The sequence below is a fragment of the Cebus imitator genome, unplaced genomic scaffold (assembly GCF_001604975.1).
Source record: "Cebus imitator isolate Cc_AM_T3 unplaced genomic scaffold, Cebus_imitator-1.0 Scaffold8, whole genome shotgun sequence".
Classification (NCBI taxonomy): domain Eukaryota; kingdom Metazoa; phylum Chordata; class Mammalia; order Primates; family Cebidae; genus Cebus; species Cebus imitator.
In genome coordinates this window covers 8,412,100-8,433,545 of record NW_016107323.1, presented here as the reverse complement: position 1 = coordinate 8,433,545, position 21,446 = coordinate 8,412,100, and the positions used below count along the sequence as shown (strand labels likewise).

General features: G+C 55.0%; 1 protein-coding gene across 2 annotated transcripts in view; it reads right to left on the bottom strand.

The window, feature by feature from the left end:
* SH2B3 (SH2B adaptor protein 3) overlaps positions 1 to 20,816 on the bottom strand; it is a 45,297-nt gene extending 24,481 nt beyond the window's left edge. For both annotated transcript variants that reach the window (XM_017542482.2, XM_017542488.2), the window contains exons 1-2: positions 20,435 to 20,816; positions 7,278 to 8,036 (exon numbers count right to left, since the gene is read on the bottom strand). In XM_017542482.2, the coding sequence (XP_017397971.1) occupies positions 7,278 to 8,009 (732 nt within the window). In that variant the 5' untranslated portion in view covers positions 8,010 to 8,036; positions 20,435 to 20,816. The remainder of the gene's footprint in view (positions 1 to 7,277; positions 8,037 to 20,434) is intronic.
* Between the last annotated feature and the right edge of the window lie 630 nt (positions 20,817 to 21,446).

The window sequence follows — 21,446 nt, the reverse complement described above, 5'->3', positions numbered from 1 at the left end:
TAGAGACGGGGTTTCACCATGTTGACCAGGATGGTCTCGATCTCTTGACCTCGTGATCCACCCGCCTCGGCCTCCCAAAGTGCTGGGATTACAGGCGTGAGCCACCGCGCCCGGCCAGGTCTCAATCTCTTGACCTCATGATCCACCCACCTCCCAAAGTGCTGGGATTACAGGTGTGAGCCACCGCGCCCGGCAGGAGGCAGGTTTTAAGTTCCAGAGAGGTCCTGCCCTATACCAGGAGGAAGGAACGCCATGCAGAGGCCAAGAGGAACTGGAGCAGGCAGGCCTTGCTGGGGCCCCACCTCCATCTATTCCAGTAGATTACACCCTTTTATCCCAATCCCATTTTTTTTTTCTTTGAGAGAGAGTCTCGCTTTGTCCCAGGCTGAGATTACAGGAGTGAGCCACCGCACCAGGCCCCCAATCCCATTTTTACGTGGCAATCCCTGCTCCATCAAATCTAAACACCAGACAGACCGTTTCCCTGGGTCTTTTGGTCTTCATTCCTGAAGGCTCCATGTCACATAAAACTTGGATTCAATAACTCTGTGATGCTTTTCTCTTGCTGACCTGTCTTGCTGCAGGAGTGTCGGCCGTGACCCTGATGATGGGTGAGGAGACACCTGACACCTTCCCCCCAGCTAAATACACTGCTCCCCTGTCCTTGCCCTGCCTGGGGCTCAGCAGTACCCAGGGGAGGGAGGTCTCTAAAAGAAATCCTGCCAAACTCTCCTATCGCTGGCCTGGGCTGGGAGACCACAGGTAGCCTGGAGGGTCCCTCTCGCCCACTCCCACCTCCAGGCAGCCCCGGCAAGTGTCTCAGGCCCTGTGGGCCTAAATCCTTAAATTGTTCCCATTGCCTTTAGTGTAAAACCTAAAGTCCCCACTGTGGCCCCCCACAATCCAGCCCCACCAGCTTTGCAGTCTCACTCCTCCTTGCTCCCTTGAAGCCCTGGCTACCTGGCTATTCCACAAACTTGCCTCTTCGGCTCACCCCAGGGCCGGTGCGCCTGCCGTTCCTCAACCTGGGACTCCCTCACCTGGATGTCAGAACTGCCGCCTCCTGCCAAGGGGCCTTTGCTGACCAATCCCAGGGAAGGCTGCCCCCTCCCGCCTCCCAAGGGCCCATGCTGCCCACCTGCAGGGATGCCACTGAGACCAGAGAAAGCCGGGACTTCTCTCCCCTTCTCCTGACCTTGGAAAACACAGGCATCTCCTCCCCCGCCCCGTCCCCACTCCCACTCCTGGCAGGCTGTGGCTTCCCCTTGCACGCCCCTGGTCACAGAGTGCTCTCTCCCAGCACAGCCCTCACAGCCCCTAGAGGAGCTGCGCCATTACCCTGCTCCACAGGCCTGGGTCACACAGCTGGTAGGGATGGAGCTAGGGCCCACCGGGCCTCAGACTTCTGGGCAGCTGCCCTCTCTCAGCTCTCTCCCTCCAAAGCCTCTTCCAACTCTGGGCAGCAGGGCCTCCTCCAGGCTGGCACTGGGATTACATCTGCGCCGTCTCCTGCAGTGCGCCCTTTAAGTGACAGAGTGCAGGTGCAGATCCAAAGCGTAAGCCCTTCGTCACCACCCACTGGTTGTCAGAACTTTCTTTTCCTTTTGTTTAAAGCTGTGCCCAGAGCCAAACCCTGGGTCAGAGGTCAGGGGTTACAGCTGACCACCTGGCAGGCACATGCAAGGCTTGTGTTCTGAGCACCCTCGGCCCATCGCCTGGACACAGATTCACTGAGAGGACACTCCTGAGCCGCCTGGACTGTTCCACCAATGCTCAGAGGGTCTAGGAGAAGCCTAAGAGAAGCCTCACCAGGGCTGCTGGCTTTGCAGGCGGCACACTAACAACCGCCAAGCCTGTGACAGAGCCCCAGCCAGCCGGGGCTAAGGAAAAGCCCTCTGGACCTCCCTGGCTCCCTGGATCAGGGAAAGCCCTAGGGAATCTGATGGGGCCCCACCATCAGGGTTCTCAGAGAACAGGAGTCTTGGGGATGCCTTCCCCTGAGGGCCCAGCCAGCACTGAAGATAAACCCAGGCTCTCGGCCGGAAGTCACAACCATAAGAAACCACAGCAACCGAGACAACAGTAACACAGCACACACACAGCACTCCCGGCACCAGGCACACAGCACATGCACTCTCCCCACCGAGACACACGGCCCTATGTGGGAGGAACTGAGTAGAAGCTCATTCATTATTCAAACCCAGGGCCAGCTGGCTCCCGACACCTGGTTTTCCAAGATTATTTTAATTACTTATTTAGTTTTTTGTGACGGGGTTTCACTCTTGTCACCCAGGCTGGAGTATAGTGGCGTGATCTCAGCTCCCTGCAACCTCCGGCTCCCAGGTTCAAGTGGTTCTCCTGCCTCAGCCCCCCTAGTAGCTGGGATTACAGGCACCCACCACCACACCAGGCTAATTTTGTATTTTTAGTAGAGATGGGGTCTCACCATGTTGGCCAGTCTGGTCTTGAACTCCTGACCCCACATGATCCACCCGCCTTGGCCTCCCAAAGTGCTGGGATTACAGGCATGAGCCAACATGCCCGGCAACCAAGATAATTTTTATTAGAGATGAGGTTTCACCATGTTGGCCAGGCTCGTCTCAAAGATCTGCCCCGGTCTCCCAAAGTGCTGGGATTACTGGCATGAGCCACGGAAACTAGCCACAGAAGTTGTTTTTCAAAGTGAAGAACCCCACAATGTCGCACAGATAAGATCATGTATTGGGGCCGTTATCTGTCTTTCATGGTGTCACAGCCTCGAAATTTTTAACATATGATGATAGAACCATTTTTATCTGTGCTTGCATTTTTCCAACAGCTTCTGGTTGTGTTTGAAGTAAAATGCTAAGTCCCCCTGTTCCCATGTCCTGCGCCTACACGTACTTCCCTGCTCCCTATCTCCCTCCCTGTGCTCCCACCACACCAGCCTCTTCATGTTGTCCTTTCTTCAAAACATGCTATGAACACATTCTCCATGCAGGGTCCCTGCCCACACTGTTCCCTCTGCCTGGAAGGCCCAGTGATTTACTTAGGATGAAACTCTCAGTCCAAAAGTGACCTCCTGGCCAGGTGTGGTGGCTCACACCTGTAATCCCAGCACTTTGGGAGGCCAAGGAGGGCAGATCACCTGCGGTCAGGAGTTCAGGACCAGCCTGACCAGCATGATGAAACCCACTCTACTAAAAATGCAAAAACTGGGGCAGTGGCTCCCACCTGTAATCCCAACACTTTGGGAGGCTGAGACAGGTGGATCACCTGAAGTCAGGAGTTTCAGACCAGCCTGGTCAACATGGCAAAAACCCATCTCTACCAAAAATACAAAAAACTAGCCAGGCATGGTGGCGGGCACCTGTAATCCCAGCTACTTGGGAGGCTGAGGCAGGAGAATCGCTTTAACAACCTGGGAGGTGGAGGCTGCAGTGAGTGGAGATTGTTCCAGTGCACTCCAGCCTGGGCGACAGGGCGAGATTCCCTCTCTCCCCCCGCAAAAAAATGCTTTTGGTGAAAAACCAGCCCACAAAGTTAGGAAATGCAAAGAAATTGTCCAGAATATATAACGACTTTTACAAATCAATTTTTAAAAGGCTAGACAGATAATAAAAACATACACTTCACCAAAGACCAAATTCCAATGGTCAATGAACATACGAAAAGGTGCTTAACCTCTGTGAGTCATCAGGGAAACGCAATTAAAGCCACCTTCAGATCCAGCAACACATATACTAAAGTGACTCTGGTGGGGATGTGGAGCCACCTGGAACTCTTGCCCACTTGTCGGTGGGACACAAAATGGTGCAGCTACTCTGGGAGTAGTTTGGAATTTCTCTGAAGTAAACACGCACCTACTCTATGACTGAGCAACGCCACTTTTAGGAATCCACCTGAGAGAAATGAAAGGACGTGTGTCTATACTTAGACCTAGATGCGCTACAGGCAGTAGCTCACACCTGTAATCCCAGCACTTTGGAAGGCTGAGGTGGGTGGATCACCTGAGGTCAGGAGTTCGAGGCCAGCCTGGCCAACATGACAAAACGCCATCTCTACTTAAAAAAAAAAACACACACACACACACAGAAAAGATAACTGAGGGGGAGGTTGAGGCTGCAATGAGCCAAGATCAGGCCACTGCACTCCAGCCCGGGCAACAGAAACCCTGCCTCAAAATAAATAAAACGAAAGGCAACCTAACCCCTAGTAGCTGGGACCACAGTCACGTGCCACCACTCCTAGCTAATAAATAGGTTGCCTTTTATTTCTGGCTCCTTTTGCCCAGCATAAGAATATTTTAGAGATTGATCACATTGATCACGTGTGTCAATAGTTTCTTGCTTTTTTTTTTTTTTTGGAGACAGGGTCTTGCTCTGTTACCCAGCTGGAGTTCAGTGGCTTGATCTTGGCTCATTGCAGCCTCTGCCTCCTATCCTCCTGGAATCAAGCAGTGCTCCAACCTCAGCCTCCTGAGTAGCTGGGACCACAGGCATGCAGCATGACACCCAGCCAATTTTCGTATTTTTTGTAGAGATGGGGTTTCGTCATGTTGCCCAGGCTGGTCTTGAACTCCTGGGCTCAAATGATCCCCCTACCTCGGCCTCCCAAAGTGCTGGGATTACAGGCGTGAGTCACTGCACCCGGCCTGGTTGTTTTTTTTTTTGAGTACTGAATAGATTCCGCATGATGTCTTCATGTCCCACAATTGGTTTATCCCATCCTCTGTTGATGAATATTTGGGTTATTTCTATTTTGATTTCTGAATAAGGCTGTTCTGTAGCTTGCATCCAGGTCTAAGTATGGACATACTTCTCTCGGGTGGATTCCTAGAAACGGCATTGTTCAGTCATACAGTAGGTGCATGTTTATTTGAGAGAAATTGCCAAACTTCTCCCAAAGCAGCTGCAGGAGGCACGAAGATAACCTGAGGCTGGGAGGTCGAGGCTACAATGGGCCATGACTGTGCCACTGCACTCCAGCCTAGGCGACAGAGACCCTGTCTCAAAATAAATAAAACAAAAGGCAACCTACTGTGTGATTCCATTCACATGACATTCAAGAACAGAGAAATCTAACCTGTGGTGATAAGAGGCGGTGTGTATGAGAGTGCAGGGTCCTGGCATGGGGGAGGCAGAAGGGAGCCCTCTGGGGTGCTGGTCACTTGCGTTGCACACACAGGGAAACAGCTTCAGATGTGTTTCACATACGTCACACACTTCCAGGTCTGCATGTTACACCACAGTGAAGTTTGAAAAGGTTACTTCAAAGGATTCTTGGATGATTCTCCCAAACCACAGGGACCCCTCAGTTATCCTCCCGAAGACCCCACTGTTTTACCTTTAAAACATAATACCATTTTTAATTCCATGTTCATTAGTGGGTTTATTTCCTCAACAGCCTCCATTAGAACGCCTACTCCCCCGACCTAGCATGTGCCTAGCACGTAGTAGGTGCTCCGTAAGTATCTGTCGAATGAATAAAAGAGTAACCGTAGGTTTCCTCCACTCCCATCGTGAGCCCCTCAGGGCCAGGATCACATCCGTTTTGCTCATGTTCTAGAATAAGGCCCTAGCACGTAACAGGATCCCAAAGAGAGAGCAATTAGATGAAAGCTGTATGGCCCTGTCACGCATATCTAAGTCAAAGATGGAGCCTGTCAGGTGAATACAAGTAGAACAAAACAGTGACCCTTCGGCCTCAACAGCACAGTGGGAATTATGCCAGCTGTGAAGAAAAAGGACTTTTTTTTTTTTTTTTAGACAGGGTCTTGCTCTGTTGCCCAGGCTGAAGTGCAGTGGTGCGATCTCGGCTCACTGCAGCCTTGAGCTCCTGGGCTCAAGCGATCCTCCCACCAGAGCCTCCAGGGTAGCTGGGACCACAGGCGTATGCCACCATGCCCAGCTAATTTTCGTATTTTTTGTAGCAATGGGGTTTTGCCAAAGGACAAATTCTTTTAAACTTGAAAGAAAACAAGACATCACCAAAGCACAAGAGGTGCAAAGAAATTCTCCGATGGGTTTGAGACCTCTAGAAATAAAACACCCATCTGTCAATGCCAGTCTGAGTCAGGGTTTTCAAGGATCTCAGACTGACCTGCTACCACATCCAATGTGAAGCCAAAAAGCTGTCCCTGGACACTGTACATAATCCTTGACTGGTACTCCTCACAACTGCCAAGGCCATCAACAACAGACGGTTGGACACTGTCACAGCCAAGAGGTGCCTATGGAGACGTAACAACTAAACCTCATGTGGTATCCTGGGGGACGAGCGGAACAGAAAAAGGACATTAGAGGAAACTAGCAAAGCCAAAGGAACAGTGGTGTTTAGCGAATAGTAATGTACCAGTGCTGGTTCCTTAGCTACAACCAATGTACAGACAGCATAGGATGTGAATCTTTGGTGAACCTGGGTACCATGTGTAAAGGAACACTACTATCTTTGTAACTTTCCTGTAAGTCTAAAATTCTTTTTTTTTTTTTTTTGAGAAGGAGTCTCGCTCTGTCACCAAAGCTGGAATACAGTGGTGTGATCGTGGCTCACTGTAACCTCCACCTCCCCGGTTCAAGCAATTCTCCTGTCTCAGCCTCCCAAGTAGCTGGGATTACAGGCGTATACCACCATGCCCAGTCTAATTTTTTATACATTCAGTAGAGATGGGGTTTCACCATGTTGGCCAGGCTGGTCTCGAACCCCCTGGCCTCAAGTGATCTGCCCACCTTGGCCTCCCAAAGTGTTGGGATTACAGACATGAGCCACTGCACCAGGCTTGTAAATCTAAAATTCTAAAATAAAAAGTTCTTCTTTTATTTGTTTAGAGTCAGGGTCTTACCCTGTCATCCAGACTGGAGTGTGGTGGCATGATCACGACTCACCGCAGCCTCCACCTCCAGGGTTCAAGTCATCTTCCCTCTCAGCCTCACAAGCCTAGGACCACAGGCACGTGCCACCACGCCTGGCTAATTTTTTATAGAAATAGGGTCTACATAAAGCAAGTTCTTAATGACTTACAAAGAGGCTTAGACAAAAAAAAAAAAAAAAGAAGAAAGAAATAGGGTATAAGTTGCTCAAGTTGGTCTCAAATCCTTGGGCTCAAGCGATCCTCCTGCCTCAGCCTCCCAAAGTGCTGGGATTGCAGGCATGAGCCACTGTACTCGGCCTAAAAGGGCCTAGCTCCCTTGGGGCACTCTGGGGCCACCAGCTAGAAAGCCATCGCCCCTCCCCAGCCCGCATTCTCCCCAGGGTGAAGGCGAAGGGCGCGGTGCAGTGCGCAGCCCCACGGGGCTTACCTTGGGCGGATCGAAGAGCTCCAGCACGCGGTCGGGGCCGTCGGGGCCCGGGGCCCGGCGCAGCGCCAGCCTCCCGCGCTGCCAGCGCGCCCCGCTGTCCATGGAGGCCTCGTCGGCCAGACTGTAGCGCAGCGCAGCCTCCTTCAGCGCCTCGGGCGGCGGCTCCCGGGCCAGGCTCCAGGGCAGGAGCTTCTTGGCCAGGCCAGGCCGGGTGGGGGTCTCGGCCGCCTCTCCGGGGGTCCCGGGGGCGGCGGCGTTGTGGGCGGCGGGCAGCTCCCCCACCGAGCGGCGGCGGAAGATGTGACAGAGGCTGCGCCGAAAGTGCTGGAAGGTGCAGGGCCCGGGCGGCCGCGGCGGGGCCAGCTCCTCAGAGCTGCGGGCCTTGGGCAGGCTGGGGGCGGCGGGGCCAGGGCCTGGCTCCGGGGGCGCCTCGGTCTTGGCGGGGGGCCTGTGGCCTGTGTCCCGGTAGTCGCGGCCCGGCGCGCGGCCATCGCGCACCTCGCGGCAGAAGTAGCGCTGGAAGAGGTCGGTGAACTGCAGCGACACCAGCTCGGCACGCAGCGGCGCATGCTGCGGGTGCTCGCGGACGAACAGCCAGTACTGGCGGGCCAGCTCCCGGGCCGCGGCCACTGCGTGCAGCTCGCAGAACTCGCTCCAGCCCCGCGGGGCCGCTGTCGGGGAGGCCGAGGGCGCGGAGGAGGCCGAGGAGGGCTGCAGGGCGGGCCCGTTCATGGCGGAGACCCAGGTGGTGCGGGTGGGCTGAAAGACACAGGGGGGTGGGGGGCGACATGGAGTGAGCAGGTGGGCAAGCAGGTACCCCGCACCCCAGGAGAAATCCAACATGACCGTAACACCCAGCGCTGGTGACGATGCAGGGAAACACGCACTCCCTTGTTGGGTGGCATTCTGTAAGGGACACGGCCAGTTTGGCAGAACTGATTCTAGACTCTGGAATCCTGCTTTTGAAGGACAAAAACCGTACGATCATCTCAATAGATGCAGAGAGAGTATCTGACAAAATTCAACAGACCTTTATGATAAAAACTTTCAACAAAGTAAGCTAGATGGTATGTCGTACCTCAACACGCTGAAGGCCCTATGCAAAGGCTGGGCGTGGAGGCTCAGGCCTGTAATCCCAGCACTTTGGTAGGCTGAGGCCGGAGGATTACTTGAGCCCAGGAGTTTGAGCCAGCCTGGGCAACATGGTGAAAGCCCATCTCTCAAAAAAAAAAAAAACAAAAAAAACCCAGAATTTAGTTGGCATTGTAGCACACACTCCTGTAGTCCTAACTACTTACGAGGCTGAGGTGGGAGGATTGTCTGAGCCTGAGGAAGTCAAGACTGCAGTAAGCCATGATCAGCCATTGAACTCTAGCCCAGGAAACAGAGTGAGGCCCTGTCTCAAAAATATAAAATTAAATTTAAAAAGGCCCTATATGACAAGCACACAGCCAACATTGTACTTAATGGTGAAAAGTTGACAACTTTTCCTTTAAGGCCAGGGACAAGAAAAGGATGCCCACTCTGGTGACTTCTCTTCAACACAGTACTGACAGTCCTAGCCAGGGCAATTAGGCTCTAGGAATCCCAATTTTAAGTATTCAAGATATACTTGCTCCCTGCTACACATTTGCTGCCGCAGCGTTTATAATGGGGAAAAATTAGAGGCAACCTAAATGCCCACCATTGGAGACTGGTGAAAGAAACTGGTCCATCTATAGGCTGGAATACCCGACAGCAGGGGGAAAGGATGGGGAAACCCACCCAGCACCTCCGGGAGAGCGCCAGGGCTATCATTAGGCAAAAAAGCAAATGGCAGAATAAGATGCTGGACAATCCCATTTACATGAACACACATAAAACCAAACTACTGTTTATGTGTACACAAATATTTTGTAACTGGTGGGCAAGAAAGGTCTGGCAGAAGCAAACCGATCCTGAAACAGTGGGTACCTCTGGGGAGGAGTCATAACTGGGGTGTGGGGATGGTGGGGAAATAAACAAGAAGGCTGTTACTACTTATCTCTAGCAGGGATGGCTAAGAACACAGATTCTGGAGCATGGGTTCAAATCCCAGCACAGCCAGGCTCAGCGGCTCATGCCTGTAATCCCAGCACTTTGGGAGCCCAAGGCATGTAGATCACCTGAGGTCAGGAGGTTGAGACCAGCCTGGCCAACATGGTGAAACCCTGTCTCTACTAAAAATACAAAACATTAGCCAGGCGTGGTGGCATGCGCCTGTAGCCCCAGTTACTCTGGAGGCTGAGGCAGGAGAATTGCTTGAACCCGAGAGGAGGAGGCTGCAGTGAGCCAAGATCATGCCACTACACTCCAGCTTGGGTGACAAAGTGAGACTCTGTCTCAAAAAAAAAAAAAGAAAAGCCAGGACCAGTGGCTCACACCTGTAATTCCAGCACTTTTGGAGGCTGAGGTGGGCAAATCACGAGGTCAGGAGGTGGAGACCATCCTAGCTAATATGGTGAAAACCCGTCTCTACTAAAAATACAAAAATTAGCTGGATGTGGTAGCATGTGCCTGTAGTCCAAGCTACTCAGGAGGCTGAGGCAGGAGAATTGCCTGAACCTGGGAGGCAGTGGTTACAGTGAGCTGAGATCACACCACTGCACTCCAGCCCAGGTGACAGAACGAGACTCTGTCTCAAAAAAAAAAAGGGCTGGGCATGGTGGCTTACACCTGTAATCCCAGCACTTTGGGAGGCCGAGGCAGGTGGATTACTCGAGGTCAGGAGTTCAAGACCAGCTTGGGCAACACGGTGAAATCCCATCTCTACTAAAATACAAAAAAAAAAAAAAATTAGCCAGGCATGGTGGCAGGCACCTTTAATCCCAGCTACTCGGGAGGCTGAGGCAGGAGAATTGCTTGAATCCAGGAGGCAGAGGTTGCAGTGAGCTGAGATCACGCCACTGCACTCCAGGCTGGGTGATAGAGTGAGACCTCACCTCAAAAAAAAAAAAAAAAAAAAATCTCAGCATCATCACTTAGTAGTTATGGGACCTTAAGTGACTTACGTTATTACTCCATGCCTCAGTTTTCCCATCTGTGAAAGGGGAACCATGATCATGCCTACCTCATAGGCATATTATGAGGATAAACTGATAGGTGTAAAGCCCTAGAACCTAGAAAATGCTTAATAAAGACTGGCTGCTATTGTTATTTCCAGGTTGCAATGACAGTATATTATTGGTGTCCATAAAAATAAATATAAAACAGGCTGGCCATGGTGGCTCGCACCTGCAATCCAGCACTTTGGGAGGCTGAGGTAGGTGGATCACCTAAGGTCAGGAGTTTGAGAACAGCCTGGCCAACATGGTGAAACCCCATCTCTACTAAAAATACAAAAATTAGCCAGGTGCGGTGGTGCTCGTCTGTAATCCCAGCTACTCGGGAGGCTGAGGCAGGAGACTCACTTGAACCTGGGAGGCGGAGGTTGTAGTGAGCCGAAATCGTGCCACTGCTCCCCGCCCTGGGCGCCAGAGCGAGACTCTGTCCCTCCCCAAACACACACACACACACACACACACACACACACACACACACACACACACAAAGAAAAACAAAACTAAATGTAAAACAAAAAATAAAAAGGAATAAATTCACAAGACTCACAAGGGGTGCAGAGGAATTTCCTGCACTAATAGGGGACCCTCAGGACCGGCAAACCTTTGCCTACCCATCTTAGCTGGGGTGCCCTTCTCCTCCCATGGCCAGAGGGCCTTTCCTTAGGCACATCACCAGAATGTCACTGAGTCCCCCCCACCCCTCTGCTGTCCGTGGTGCCAAACAGCTGGGACCTCTGTGGGCTCTCATCGGTGCCATCCTTCCTTCCTCCTGAGCCTGGCTGGGCCCCTGCTGGGGACCACATATCCAGGTCTGCTCTTCAGCATGGAGAAGAAATGCTCTCCCCACTCAGGCCACAAAGCTGGGCCTGCAGATCCCTGACATCAGCACACCATGAATGAACAGTGGTACCTCCGGTGACTCCCTCCCTGGCAGGGGCAGTGGCTGCACAACACAAGCTACAGAGCCACAGGGGCCTGGGGACAATTGCCGCCTCCAACCATGCCCTTCTTCATCCTCCCTCCAGGTATTACTGAGGGTTACTGTGTGCCAGACACCAGGCTAGGCCCCAGATACCACAGTGAACAGCACAGAGAAACACTGCTCTCCCGGGGCTCACATTACAAAGGGGGCCACATATTGGCTGTGTGGCCCCTGACACCTGACTCAACCTCTCTGAACCTGGATTTCCTCATCTGCCAAGCAAGTAGCAGCATGGCATCCACTTTGCAAGGTATCTGTAGGGAATCCATGAAAGGGGGCGCAAGGTGGAGACGCAAACCTGAAAACAGGGCTCTCTCTGCCACACACCCCTCCACAAGCACCGTCTCTGCATGTGGCCATGTCCTGCTGGGCACGTCTGCAGGGCACTGGCAATGAAGGGTGCCCCTGCCACATGAGGCCATGGTGGAACCCCTGTGGCCCATCACTGTAGAACACCAGAGAGTACCAGTAGGTGCCTCTGCCCTCGCTGGAGGGGCTGTGCAGAGTCAACAATCTTTTTTTTTTATTGAGACAGGGTCTTGTTCTGTCACCCAGGCTGGAGTGCAGTGCCACTGATGGTTCACGGCAGCCTAGACCTCCCAGGCCCAAGCAATCCTCACCTTAGCCTCCCAAAGTGCTAGGACTACAGGCACGACACATGGCTAATTTTTGTATGTTTTGTAGAGATGGGGTCTCACTATGTTGCCTAGGCTGGCCTCAAACTCCTAGGCTGAAGCAGTCCTTCCGCCTTGGCCTCCCAAAGTACTGGAATTACAGGCATGAACCGCTGTGCCCTGCTATAGTCAACAGTTTTGTACATCACAGGCTCCTTGGGACCTGCACGCAGTAGGCGCTCTGCACAGTTAGTCAGTAAAAGCTGTCAGGCAGAAGGGAAGGGAGAGGGGCCACATCTGCCATTGACCACCATGTTCTTCCTGTCCCTGAAGCAGGAGGGTCTTACCCCCACATGGGGGAACCTGTTCTTGGACAGTCCCACTCTTGCCCACACACAACCTTGACACAGGTGAGACAGGCACTACCCTTGTGGCTTGGAGGACACCCAGAGAGCTCTGATTCCATTCCCAGCTCCTGCCTCGCCTACACGATCTGCCTCTAGCCACGCCAGCTGCCTGTGGGTGTTGGCATGAGCATTCCCTCTGCCCTGTCTGCTTCCAGTTGCATGTAAGAGAAGCTTCTGCTGAGCTCCCAACTGAACTTGACCTTCAGCACACTGGGCACACACTATCACTTAAAAGGGTGTTTTTATTAGTGCCAGTCTCCCCACCAGACTGAGCTCCATGAGTCATTCCCTGCTCCAGCTCCAGCTCCTAGCATGCAGCAGGAGCTCAATGAATGTCTGTTAAATGAACATATGAATGCGAGAGATCAGTTGGATTTGCAAACTGGCTCTCCTGGCAGCTGCGTGGTAACCAGCATGAACCAACCTCCCCCGCCCCCAGGCTGTCCTACCTTCTGGGCACCCTGGGCCTCCATCCAGCCCTGTATGTCAGAGTCTTGAAGCCCAACTGCAGAGCCAAACCCTGGCAGGAGCCTTCCTCAGAACAGCTGCACCCACTCCGGGTCCCTCACTGTCCAGGCAATAGCTGGGAGCACCCCCTCACTGGGCCCCTCTGCCATCTCCCCCCATAAGAACAATGACAGTTACTGAGCGTCTGCTACACATGAGGCATTTTTCTTTCTCTTTTGAGAGACAGGGTCTCACTCTGTCTTCCAAGCTGCAGCGCAGTGGCACGATTATAGCTCACTGCTGCCTCAAACTCCTGGGCTCAAGAGATACTCCTGCCTCAGCCTCCAGAGTAGCTAGGACTACAGGCTTGTGTTACCACGCTGAGATCACATCAGGCATCTTTTTTTAACTACTTTTGCAAAACATTACCTCTCCCAAGCTTCCTAAGAGCCCTAGGAAGTAGGTCTAACAATTGCTTCCATTTTCCAGATGAGGAAACTACAACACAGCGGCCCCATAGCTAGTGATTACAGAAACCCCGCACACAGCCGGGCGTGGTGCCTCACGCCTGCAATCCCAGCACTTTGGGAGACCGAAGAGGGCGGATCATGAGGTCAAGAGATAGAGACCATCCTGGCCAACATGGTGAAACCCCATCTCTACTAAAAATATAAAAATTAGCTGGGCGTGGTGGTGCGCGCCTGTAATCCCAGCTACTCTGGAGGCTGAGTCAGGAGAATCACTTGAACCTGGGAGGCAGAGGTTGCAGCGAGCTGAGATCATGCCACTGCATTCCAGCCTGGTAACAGGGCAAGACTCCCTCTCATTTAAAAAAAAAAGACCCCCCCCCGAGAGGGCACCCCTAAATTGTCTGATCAGTGCCTGAATGCACACAAGAAGGGCTCACTTCCCAATGAATGCTTATTGGATGAATGAGTGAGTCCCAGAGGAGAGGATATAAAGGTCTCATTCAGCTCTGGCTGGAGTCAGGAGTCGGCAGTAGCTCTGTCCAGGTCCCAAACCCACCAATGTTAAGGAAAACAGCCACAGGGCAGAAGGAAAAAACAAAAATGAGAGGCTGGGCTCGGTGGCTTACACCTATAATCTCAACACCTTGGGAGGCCAAGGCGGGAGGATCGCTTGAGCCCCGGAGTTCGAGACCAATCTGGGCAACATGATGAAACTCTGTGTCTACTAAAAATACAAAAAAGAAATTAGCCTGGCATGGTGCCTGGGCCTGTAGTCCCAGCTACTCGGGAGGCAGAAGCAGGAAGGCTGCTTGAGCCCAGGAGGTCAAGGGACCGCTGCACTCCAGCCTGGGTGACAGAAGCAGACCATATCTCTATAAGAAAAAAGAGAAAAAAAGGACTGATGTCTACAGGGTGCTTCGTATGGGGCTCATGAGTGGCTGCTGCTATTTTCTTACTATTACTGTTAGAAAAGAAAAGCTCCAGCCTTGGAGTCAGGCTGCCAGGGGAAGCCACAGGGGGGCCTGCCTCTTGGGCATGGCTGGGGGCATCACGGGGAGTTGGAACAAAAGACCTTCTCAGGGGAGAGGCGGCGGCCCGCTCCAGGCAGGAAGTCGCCAGCCCAGAGCCATCAGCTGCAGCTCAAGCTATGGAAGGGTCTGTGCCAGGGAGGTTTTCTGGCCAGGAGGGCAGGCAGGCCACAGGAAGGTGGCCCCCTCCCTGGCCCTGGCCCAGGCAGTGGCGTTTATTGAGTGCTTACTATGTGCCAGGCGCAGATAAAAAGCGATTGATCAGATCGTGACAACCCTGGGATGGGGGTGAGAGGCTGACAAGCTGTGGACAGGAAGCAATGATGATCCCAGGGTCCCCAGGCTTCCACTGTAGGGTATGAGTGGGGTGCAGGGTGTCTTTGGGATACTTCTAACCCAGAGCAGAGATTCTGGGGAGGCTGGTCGGCCAGAGAAATGAACCACCTTCCCCACAGAGGGGCCCTAGCACCCAGGAGCCTGCTACCTACTCAGGCTGCCTTCTAGGGCAGGAAGCTCCCAGCTGTGGGGGTCTCCAGGGTTTCCTCAAATCCTGCAGCTGGGTGAGGGGCAGGATGATGTGGAGCAGGAAGAGCTCAGCATCCTGGTCCCCAACCCCCAAGTCCCTCCCTGCAGCAAACACATGGAGGCAACTAGCTGCACTCCCGCCAGCTGGGGCTAGGGGTGCCTGCATCTCAGGACCCCAAGTTCAGAACACAGCCGGATCCACCAGAGAGCTATCTATCCAGGGCCTCAAAACAGTCCGCTTCTTGGCACTCCCCAAGAAGCACGCCAGCCCGAGGCACCCAGTCAGTGAGAAATCACAGGACCCTGAACAGCTGGGAACCTGGCTCTGAGCTGTGGGATCCCCTTAATCCACGACCCCCCGAGATCAGGACTTATCAGCCTCTCCTCTAGCTAATAACCCTGGATAATAATATAATTTGGGGAAGCTAAAATTTTCCGTTAAATGATCAGGCCCACATTCAGAGAAAGCCTTTATCCATGGTGGGAATTCCCCCTGCTGAGGCTTGGGGAGTGTTTTTATTTTTTTTCTTGAGACAGATCTGACTGTCACCCAGGCTGGAGTATAGTGGCGTGATCACAGCTCACTCACTGCAAGCTTGACCTTCTGGGTTTAAGCAAGCCTCCTGAACATCTGGGACCACAGGAGTGTGTCACCATACCCAGTTTTTGTTGTTGTTGTTGTTTTTGTAGAGACAGGGTCTCACTATATTGCCCAGGCTGGTTTCAAACTCCTGGGCTCAAGTGATCCTCCCACCTTGGCCTTCCAAAGTGCTGGGATTACAGGTGTGAGCCACTGCGCCCAGCCTGGGGAAGATTTCTTAAAGTGTAGTAAATGAAGTTAAATTGGGCCAGTCCAGAGCCTCCACTCTCCCCTGCCCCAGCTCACAGACACATATAGGAAGTCTCACACCTTCAGAGGAGACACTTCCTCCAGTGAGGCCTCCAGGTTGAATCCAGGCCACAGGGAACATTTCTATCTTCTCCATGCCTAGCACCAACTGCTCCAGAAGCCCAGACCCCATGGCCTAAGGAGGCCCTGAGAGCTGTGGGATTCTGATGCACGCACTGCCTGGCAGGCGGCCCACTGCCCTTTCACAGCATTCAAATTGCCAGGTGCAGAGATGCCCACGGGAAGAGCGGGGCAAAGGCGGGGACCCTGGGGAGGCCAAGAGATATGTTCTACCCCAGGCCACGGGGCAGCCGGCAGGGCACTGATGCACCCTTGCTGGGGTCACCTTGTGCCTGGAGACATTTATGAGGCCAGCACAGTCTGCCGGAACAGGAAATGTCCTCTTTCTCTGCCCACACCGCCAGCCTGACATCCCAGCCACCACCCCAGCTAGGTTTCAGGAGGTAGGGAAAGCCAGGAGCCATCTCCCCATGGAGAGGCAGAACTGTCAGAATCCCACCTCCCCATCCCAAGGCCGTGGTTTCCTCCTTTCACTGCCTCTGGGTTGAAGGCAGACAGGTGAGATCCTAGGAGGACAGCCTCTGGTGAACCTCCTTCCCATGTGCTGCTTGGGGACATCAGGAGGGACATGCTTATGCCCTCAATTCCCTCACCTCTCCCAGCAGACACTGCCCTCTCTGGGCCTCTCCTCCTTGAGATGATGCCAGTGTGTGAGCTCTGAAAGGGCAGATCCCATGCTAGTGGTCCCCTTGTGTGTCCACCTTCCTGATTGATCACATTCCCAGTCCCCCAGCTGGGGCCCCCCATCGGGTGCCCTGTGAGGCAGCCCCTGTGAGCAGGACACAGACTTCCTCCCTCCCAGGCCTCCCAGAGGACACATGTCCTAGGCAGCAGCCGGCTCCCTGCTGGCCAGCCAGGATGGTGGGGGGGTCACATCCGGGCGGGCCCCCAGGGGCTCCAGGCCTGGCTCACAAGGAAGCCTGTGGCCCGGCCCCACTGACTGACCCCTGATAGGGTGGCGTGGGAGGAAAAATCTTCTATCCAACTGCTCAGCTGCCGGATTTCCGGCTGGGGCAGGGCGGGGGGTCTGCCAGGACGACCTCTTCCCCTGGGGAAGTGTCCTTTGCCCCTGCTGGGAGGAAAGATGTCCAGTGGTGGCCAGCGGAATCCTGGAGCCCTGGTAGAAGGGTGCTGGTCCCCCCCGGCGGCAGGGCCCCATTGAACGGATGTCCAGCGGTGGCCCTGATCCTGCTGCCAGGCCTCGGGACCTGCTCAGTCTCCAAGAGATCTCAAGCCCTGGGAAGCTGGGGAGCTGAGGAGCTGGAGAGCTGGGGTGCTGGGGTACAGGACTCCTGGGTCCAATAAGGCCTGACTCAGGAAGTGACCCCGGCTGAGTCACTTCCCCTGGGCAGCCTGTCCGCCTCAGTTTCCTCGGGAAGGGTGGGTAGTGCGGAATGGGGTCTTGCAGGGAATGAGCAGCTGGCACTGCCCCTCTGGACTCACTGAGGCAGGCTTCTCCGGCCTGCCCAATGGAAGCGGCTTCCTGCTCCACCTCATCACAGATGCTGAATGCCCACAAGCCCCTGGGGACCATTTTCCCAGGAAACCTGGCAGTTAAGTGCCAGCCCCTACTGGCCATCAACAAGAATGGCTTGCACTTATTCAGTGCCAACTGCATGCTGGTCACTGTGCATGCCTCCTCTTCTCAAAACCACCCTAACAGGGAGTTGGCAGCATCCCCATTTCATAGACAAAAAGACCTGTGGCTCAGAGAGGTTAAGGGACCAGCCCAAGGTCACACAGCCAGAGCAAGTACAGCCAACACAGTCCCAGTCCAGACGCTGTACTTCACGCAGCCACCCTGCGGAGGCTGGAACTCTTGGCTTCCATCAGGCAGGCGAGGCTCAGACCAGAGAAGCCAGGTTCCCTGCCTAGGACCTGATACCTGGAAGCCAGTAGAGCCCGATTTGGCTCTAAAGCCCATACTGCTACCAGGGGGAAGCGGGAATTCAACAGGAAAAGACTCGTTTTAATAATAACAGTAATATCTACTATTGTTAATTGAGTGCCAGGCTCAGCACTCAGTGCTTTATATGCTGTGTCACAGCGAGTGCTATAGCTGTTCGAGTCTTTCACAGATGCTGTCTCAATTGCCTCAGAGAGGTTAAGTGACCAACCCAAGGATTTTCAGCAATGGGAGACCCTCGTGAACATCAGCCCTCAGAAGGGTATGTTGTCATGTAAACTGGGCCCCAAAGGCGTTTTCAGCGAAAAGGAGCTGTATTGGCCCAGACTGAGGGACAGCTCCCTACTATGTCCCTGAGACCCCTTCAATGACCCTCCCCACCCTGGCTGGGGAGGGCACCTGGGTTCCCCTCACCTGAGACAGGTGGCACTAGGACTGGTGGCTAGGTCCCTCCAAGTGCTTCTAGCTCTGCTCCACCCAGGATATGGAGACTATCTGGGGGTGGCACAGTGGGAGCCAGAAATCCAAGGACTTAGCAGTCCTACAGGATCTATTTGTATTCAAAAGTTCTATTTATCAGAGGAGGAGCATCAGGCCCAGGTTTGAGAGACATGGGGGTGAGCGGGAGGAGGAAGGAAAGCCCACAGAGCTAACAACCACAGCAAAAAAGATCATCCCAGCCCCAAGGCTGCTTCTCTTCCTCCCGACCAAGCCATTCTAGACTCTGTGAATTCACTCATTCATGGTTCCCATGACCCTAAGAAGTAGATGCTATTAGCACACCCACTTCACAGATGAGGAAACTGAGGTGGGGCAGTTCAGCAAGGCCTCCTGGGTAAGGAAGTGCCCAGATCTTCAAAATTCTGCTCCCAAACACCCTGGACACTCCAGTGCTATGTGCGCAACAGATGCTCAAGGGAGACCGCAGAAGTAGCAGCTCACAGCCAATAACAATAACACTCACGAAGGCGATGATGAAAGCACCACCACCACCTGCAACTGAATCGCTTCTCTTTGCCAGGCAGCAGGTGCTCATTACACACCGGCTCATTAAATCTCCAATGCAAACCTGTTATTACCCTGTTTTATACAGGGGGAAACTGAGGTTCCAAGTCACTTGCCCATGCCTTCAGCTGAATGGAGGCTGCGGGAGCAGCGAAGTGCAGTCTCCAGGACCCTTGTCACTATCCTCCTCCACTTCCTGCTGAGCCCCTGCAGGCCAAGCCCCCAGCTGCTGATGCTCAGGGTCAGCCCCTTCCCAGCTGGCTGCTCTGTGGCCCGTAGGGACTCACAAAAGTTCTAAGAATGCTCACCCTTTGGCTCAGAAGGATTTTCCCTCCCAGAGTGGGGTTGTGGGAACAAGCTCAGGAAAAGTGCAGTAAAAACCCTTCCAACTTCCCCCAGTGGGCCCAGGCTCTCATCCCCCAAGCTCAGCCTACCCAGGTGGCCTCTGCAGGCTCTCCCTCCACAAGGGCAGGTCCAGAGGAGCCTCCAGAGTGGCCAGGTCAGTGATGGGAAACCCAGACACAACGTGCGCCTGCATCCATGGAGACCCACACGCCCACTGCCCTGGCAGGGGCCCTGAGGCCTAGCTGCTGGCTGGCGTGAGGGAACTGTCATCTCCCCGGTGAGGGGCTGTGGTTCAGATCTCGGCTCTCCTGCCACGAAAGCTGGCCCTGCCCACACTGCTTTGCCCGAGCCTCTGCTCCGAATCCCCCACCAGATTTCACTTCCTCCCACTCAGCCCAGCCTGGCCGTACCCCTCCCTGGAGGCCCCCAGCTGCAGGCAGTGACCTCCTCACCTACATCAATTGTGGTTGGGAATGGGGAAGAGAAACAGGAGAACGAGGAAACTAAAGAAAATAAAGCGGGACAAGCAGGCAGACACCCCTCTCCGGTTCCTCAAATGCAATCCCCTCCCTCAAAACAAAGCTCCCCTGGAGGGAAGGAAGGAGGCAGGGAGGGGAGGAGATTTCTGCACCAGGCATCAGAGGCCTCTGAAATACCCTCCCAATTGTCAGGATCTAGAAGACCAACACCCCCTTCTGACGTTTTTCGGTCAGGGTATTCCCAGGGAACCCCAGGTCGGAGGTGTGAGAAGATCAGTCCCAGAAACCTGTCTCTGGGACCCCTAGCCCTGGTGAAGCGCCCAATTCAGCAATATACGGGGGCCTGGCCCGGCCCACCTCGGCAGTGCAGGGACTGGGGAGAGGGGCTTCCTGAATCAGGGCGCTACCCTCTTAGCCACATGGCCCGGAATGGGGGTGGGGAGAGGCCGGCGCATCTTCTCCCGCTGCCCCCACACCCAAGGGCTCATCTGTGTTCACAGCCTCAGTTTGACTACTTTCACTTTCAAGGTAGCAATGGATGACCCCTGACCGCTCCTCCCTAGGCACAAGTTGAGGGGAGGGCCGCCCCCAACCGGCGAGGCTACTGTAGGGTGGGCTGGGGGTGTCGGCGAGCGATGCCCTCTCCCCGCTCCCACGGCCTCAGCTATCATCCCAACGCTCTCCTCAACACGTGTGTGCGTGGTGGTGGTAGCTTGGGGGGGGGGGTCGCAGGTGCTGGGAGCCGTCACCCCGGAACGCCTCCATCTGAGCCGCAGGGCAGTATTTTGGGCAGGGGGTGACGCGCAGAGCCCGGGCAGAACCGGACACGGGGCCTTCCCTTCCCCCACGAAAGCCCTCCCGGCCCCAGAGGAGGACATTGCCGGCAAAGGCGGACTCACCTGAGAGACAGGGGCTCCGGGCCCGGCCGGCCCATGGCGTCGCGCGCCCCCGGGCCCCCGAAATCCCGAGGGGGCGGGTGGGCCCCCGCCCCGGGAGCGTCCTCTCCCGCGCGCCGGCTTCTCGCTAGCGGCTCGCTGGAGCGGGGCTCAGGCAGGAAACCCGGGCTCGGAAAATGGCCAGCGCCTCATCATTTCCGCCGCCAGCGCTTGACAGTTGCGGGAGGATGCGCCCCTGGGCCGCCGCCGCCTGGGAAACTTTGCAGCCGCCGCCGTCGCCACCGCGGGCCGCGACAGTCCGGGCGGGCAGCCGGGCGGAGGCGGTGGCCCGGACCCATGCCGCCCTGCGCCGTTATGTAAAGAGGTATCGGCAGCGCAAGCTGAGCCTGGCGGCTCAGGAGGAGGAGGACGGCCGCGACAGGGGCGGGGCCACCAGGAGTCACGCCCCTGTTCGCCCACGGGCCGGAGACTCGGCTGGTGGGGCGGGACATGAGGGCGGAGCCTGGGCTGGTCCCGCCTACCAATCCCGCTAGTCTGCTGCTGACCGGGTCTAAGGCCTCTCCTAACGCGGGCCAGGCAAGAGGCGGGGCCTTGCGAAGTCACGCCCACCACGTGCCCACTCGATTTGGCGTCCCACAGCCTAAAGAAGGGAGGATCGAATGGGCGGGGCGAACTTAGCCTCACCCACTCGATGCCAGCAGGCCACCGGGTGCCTCAGCGCCTGGAGGCGGGGCCGGATGAAGGGGCAGGGCCTAGGGAGGGCAGGGTCGAGAGGTCTGGCCTCCAAGGGGTGCATCTCTGCTGACTCCCTCCTGCAGGGCCTTATCAGCGCCCGCAGGGCTGGGTCGTGCAATAGCGACCCAGTCTTTCATCATCGCCCGAGGGACACAGCCCAGCCCTGCCCCGCCCTGACTATCTGCGATCAGCTGAGGCGATCCGCCACGGCCCCAGCCCCCAATTTGGGTTCTGGCCCCAGCCCTCAGCTTTGCCTTTGCTACAGCCGGTGCCAGTGTAA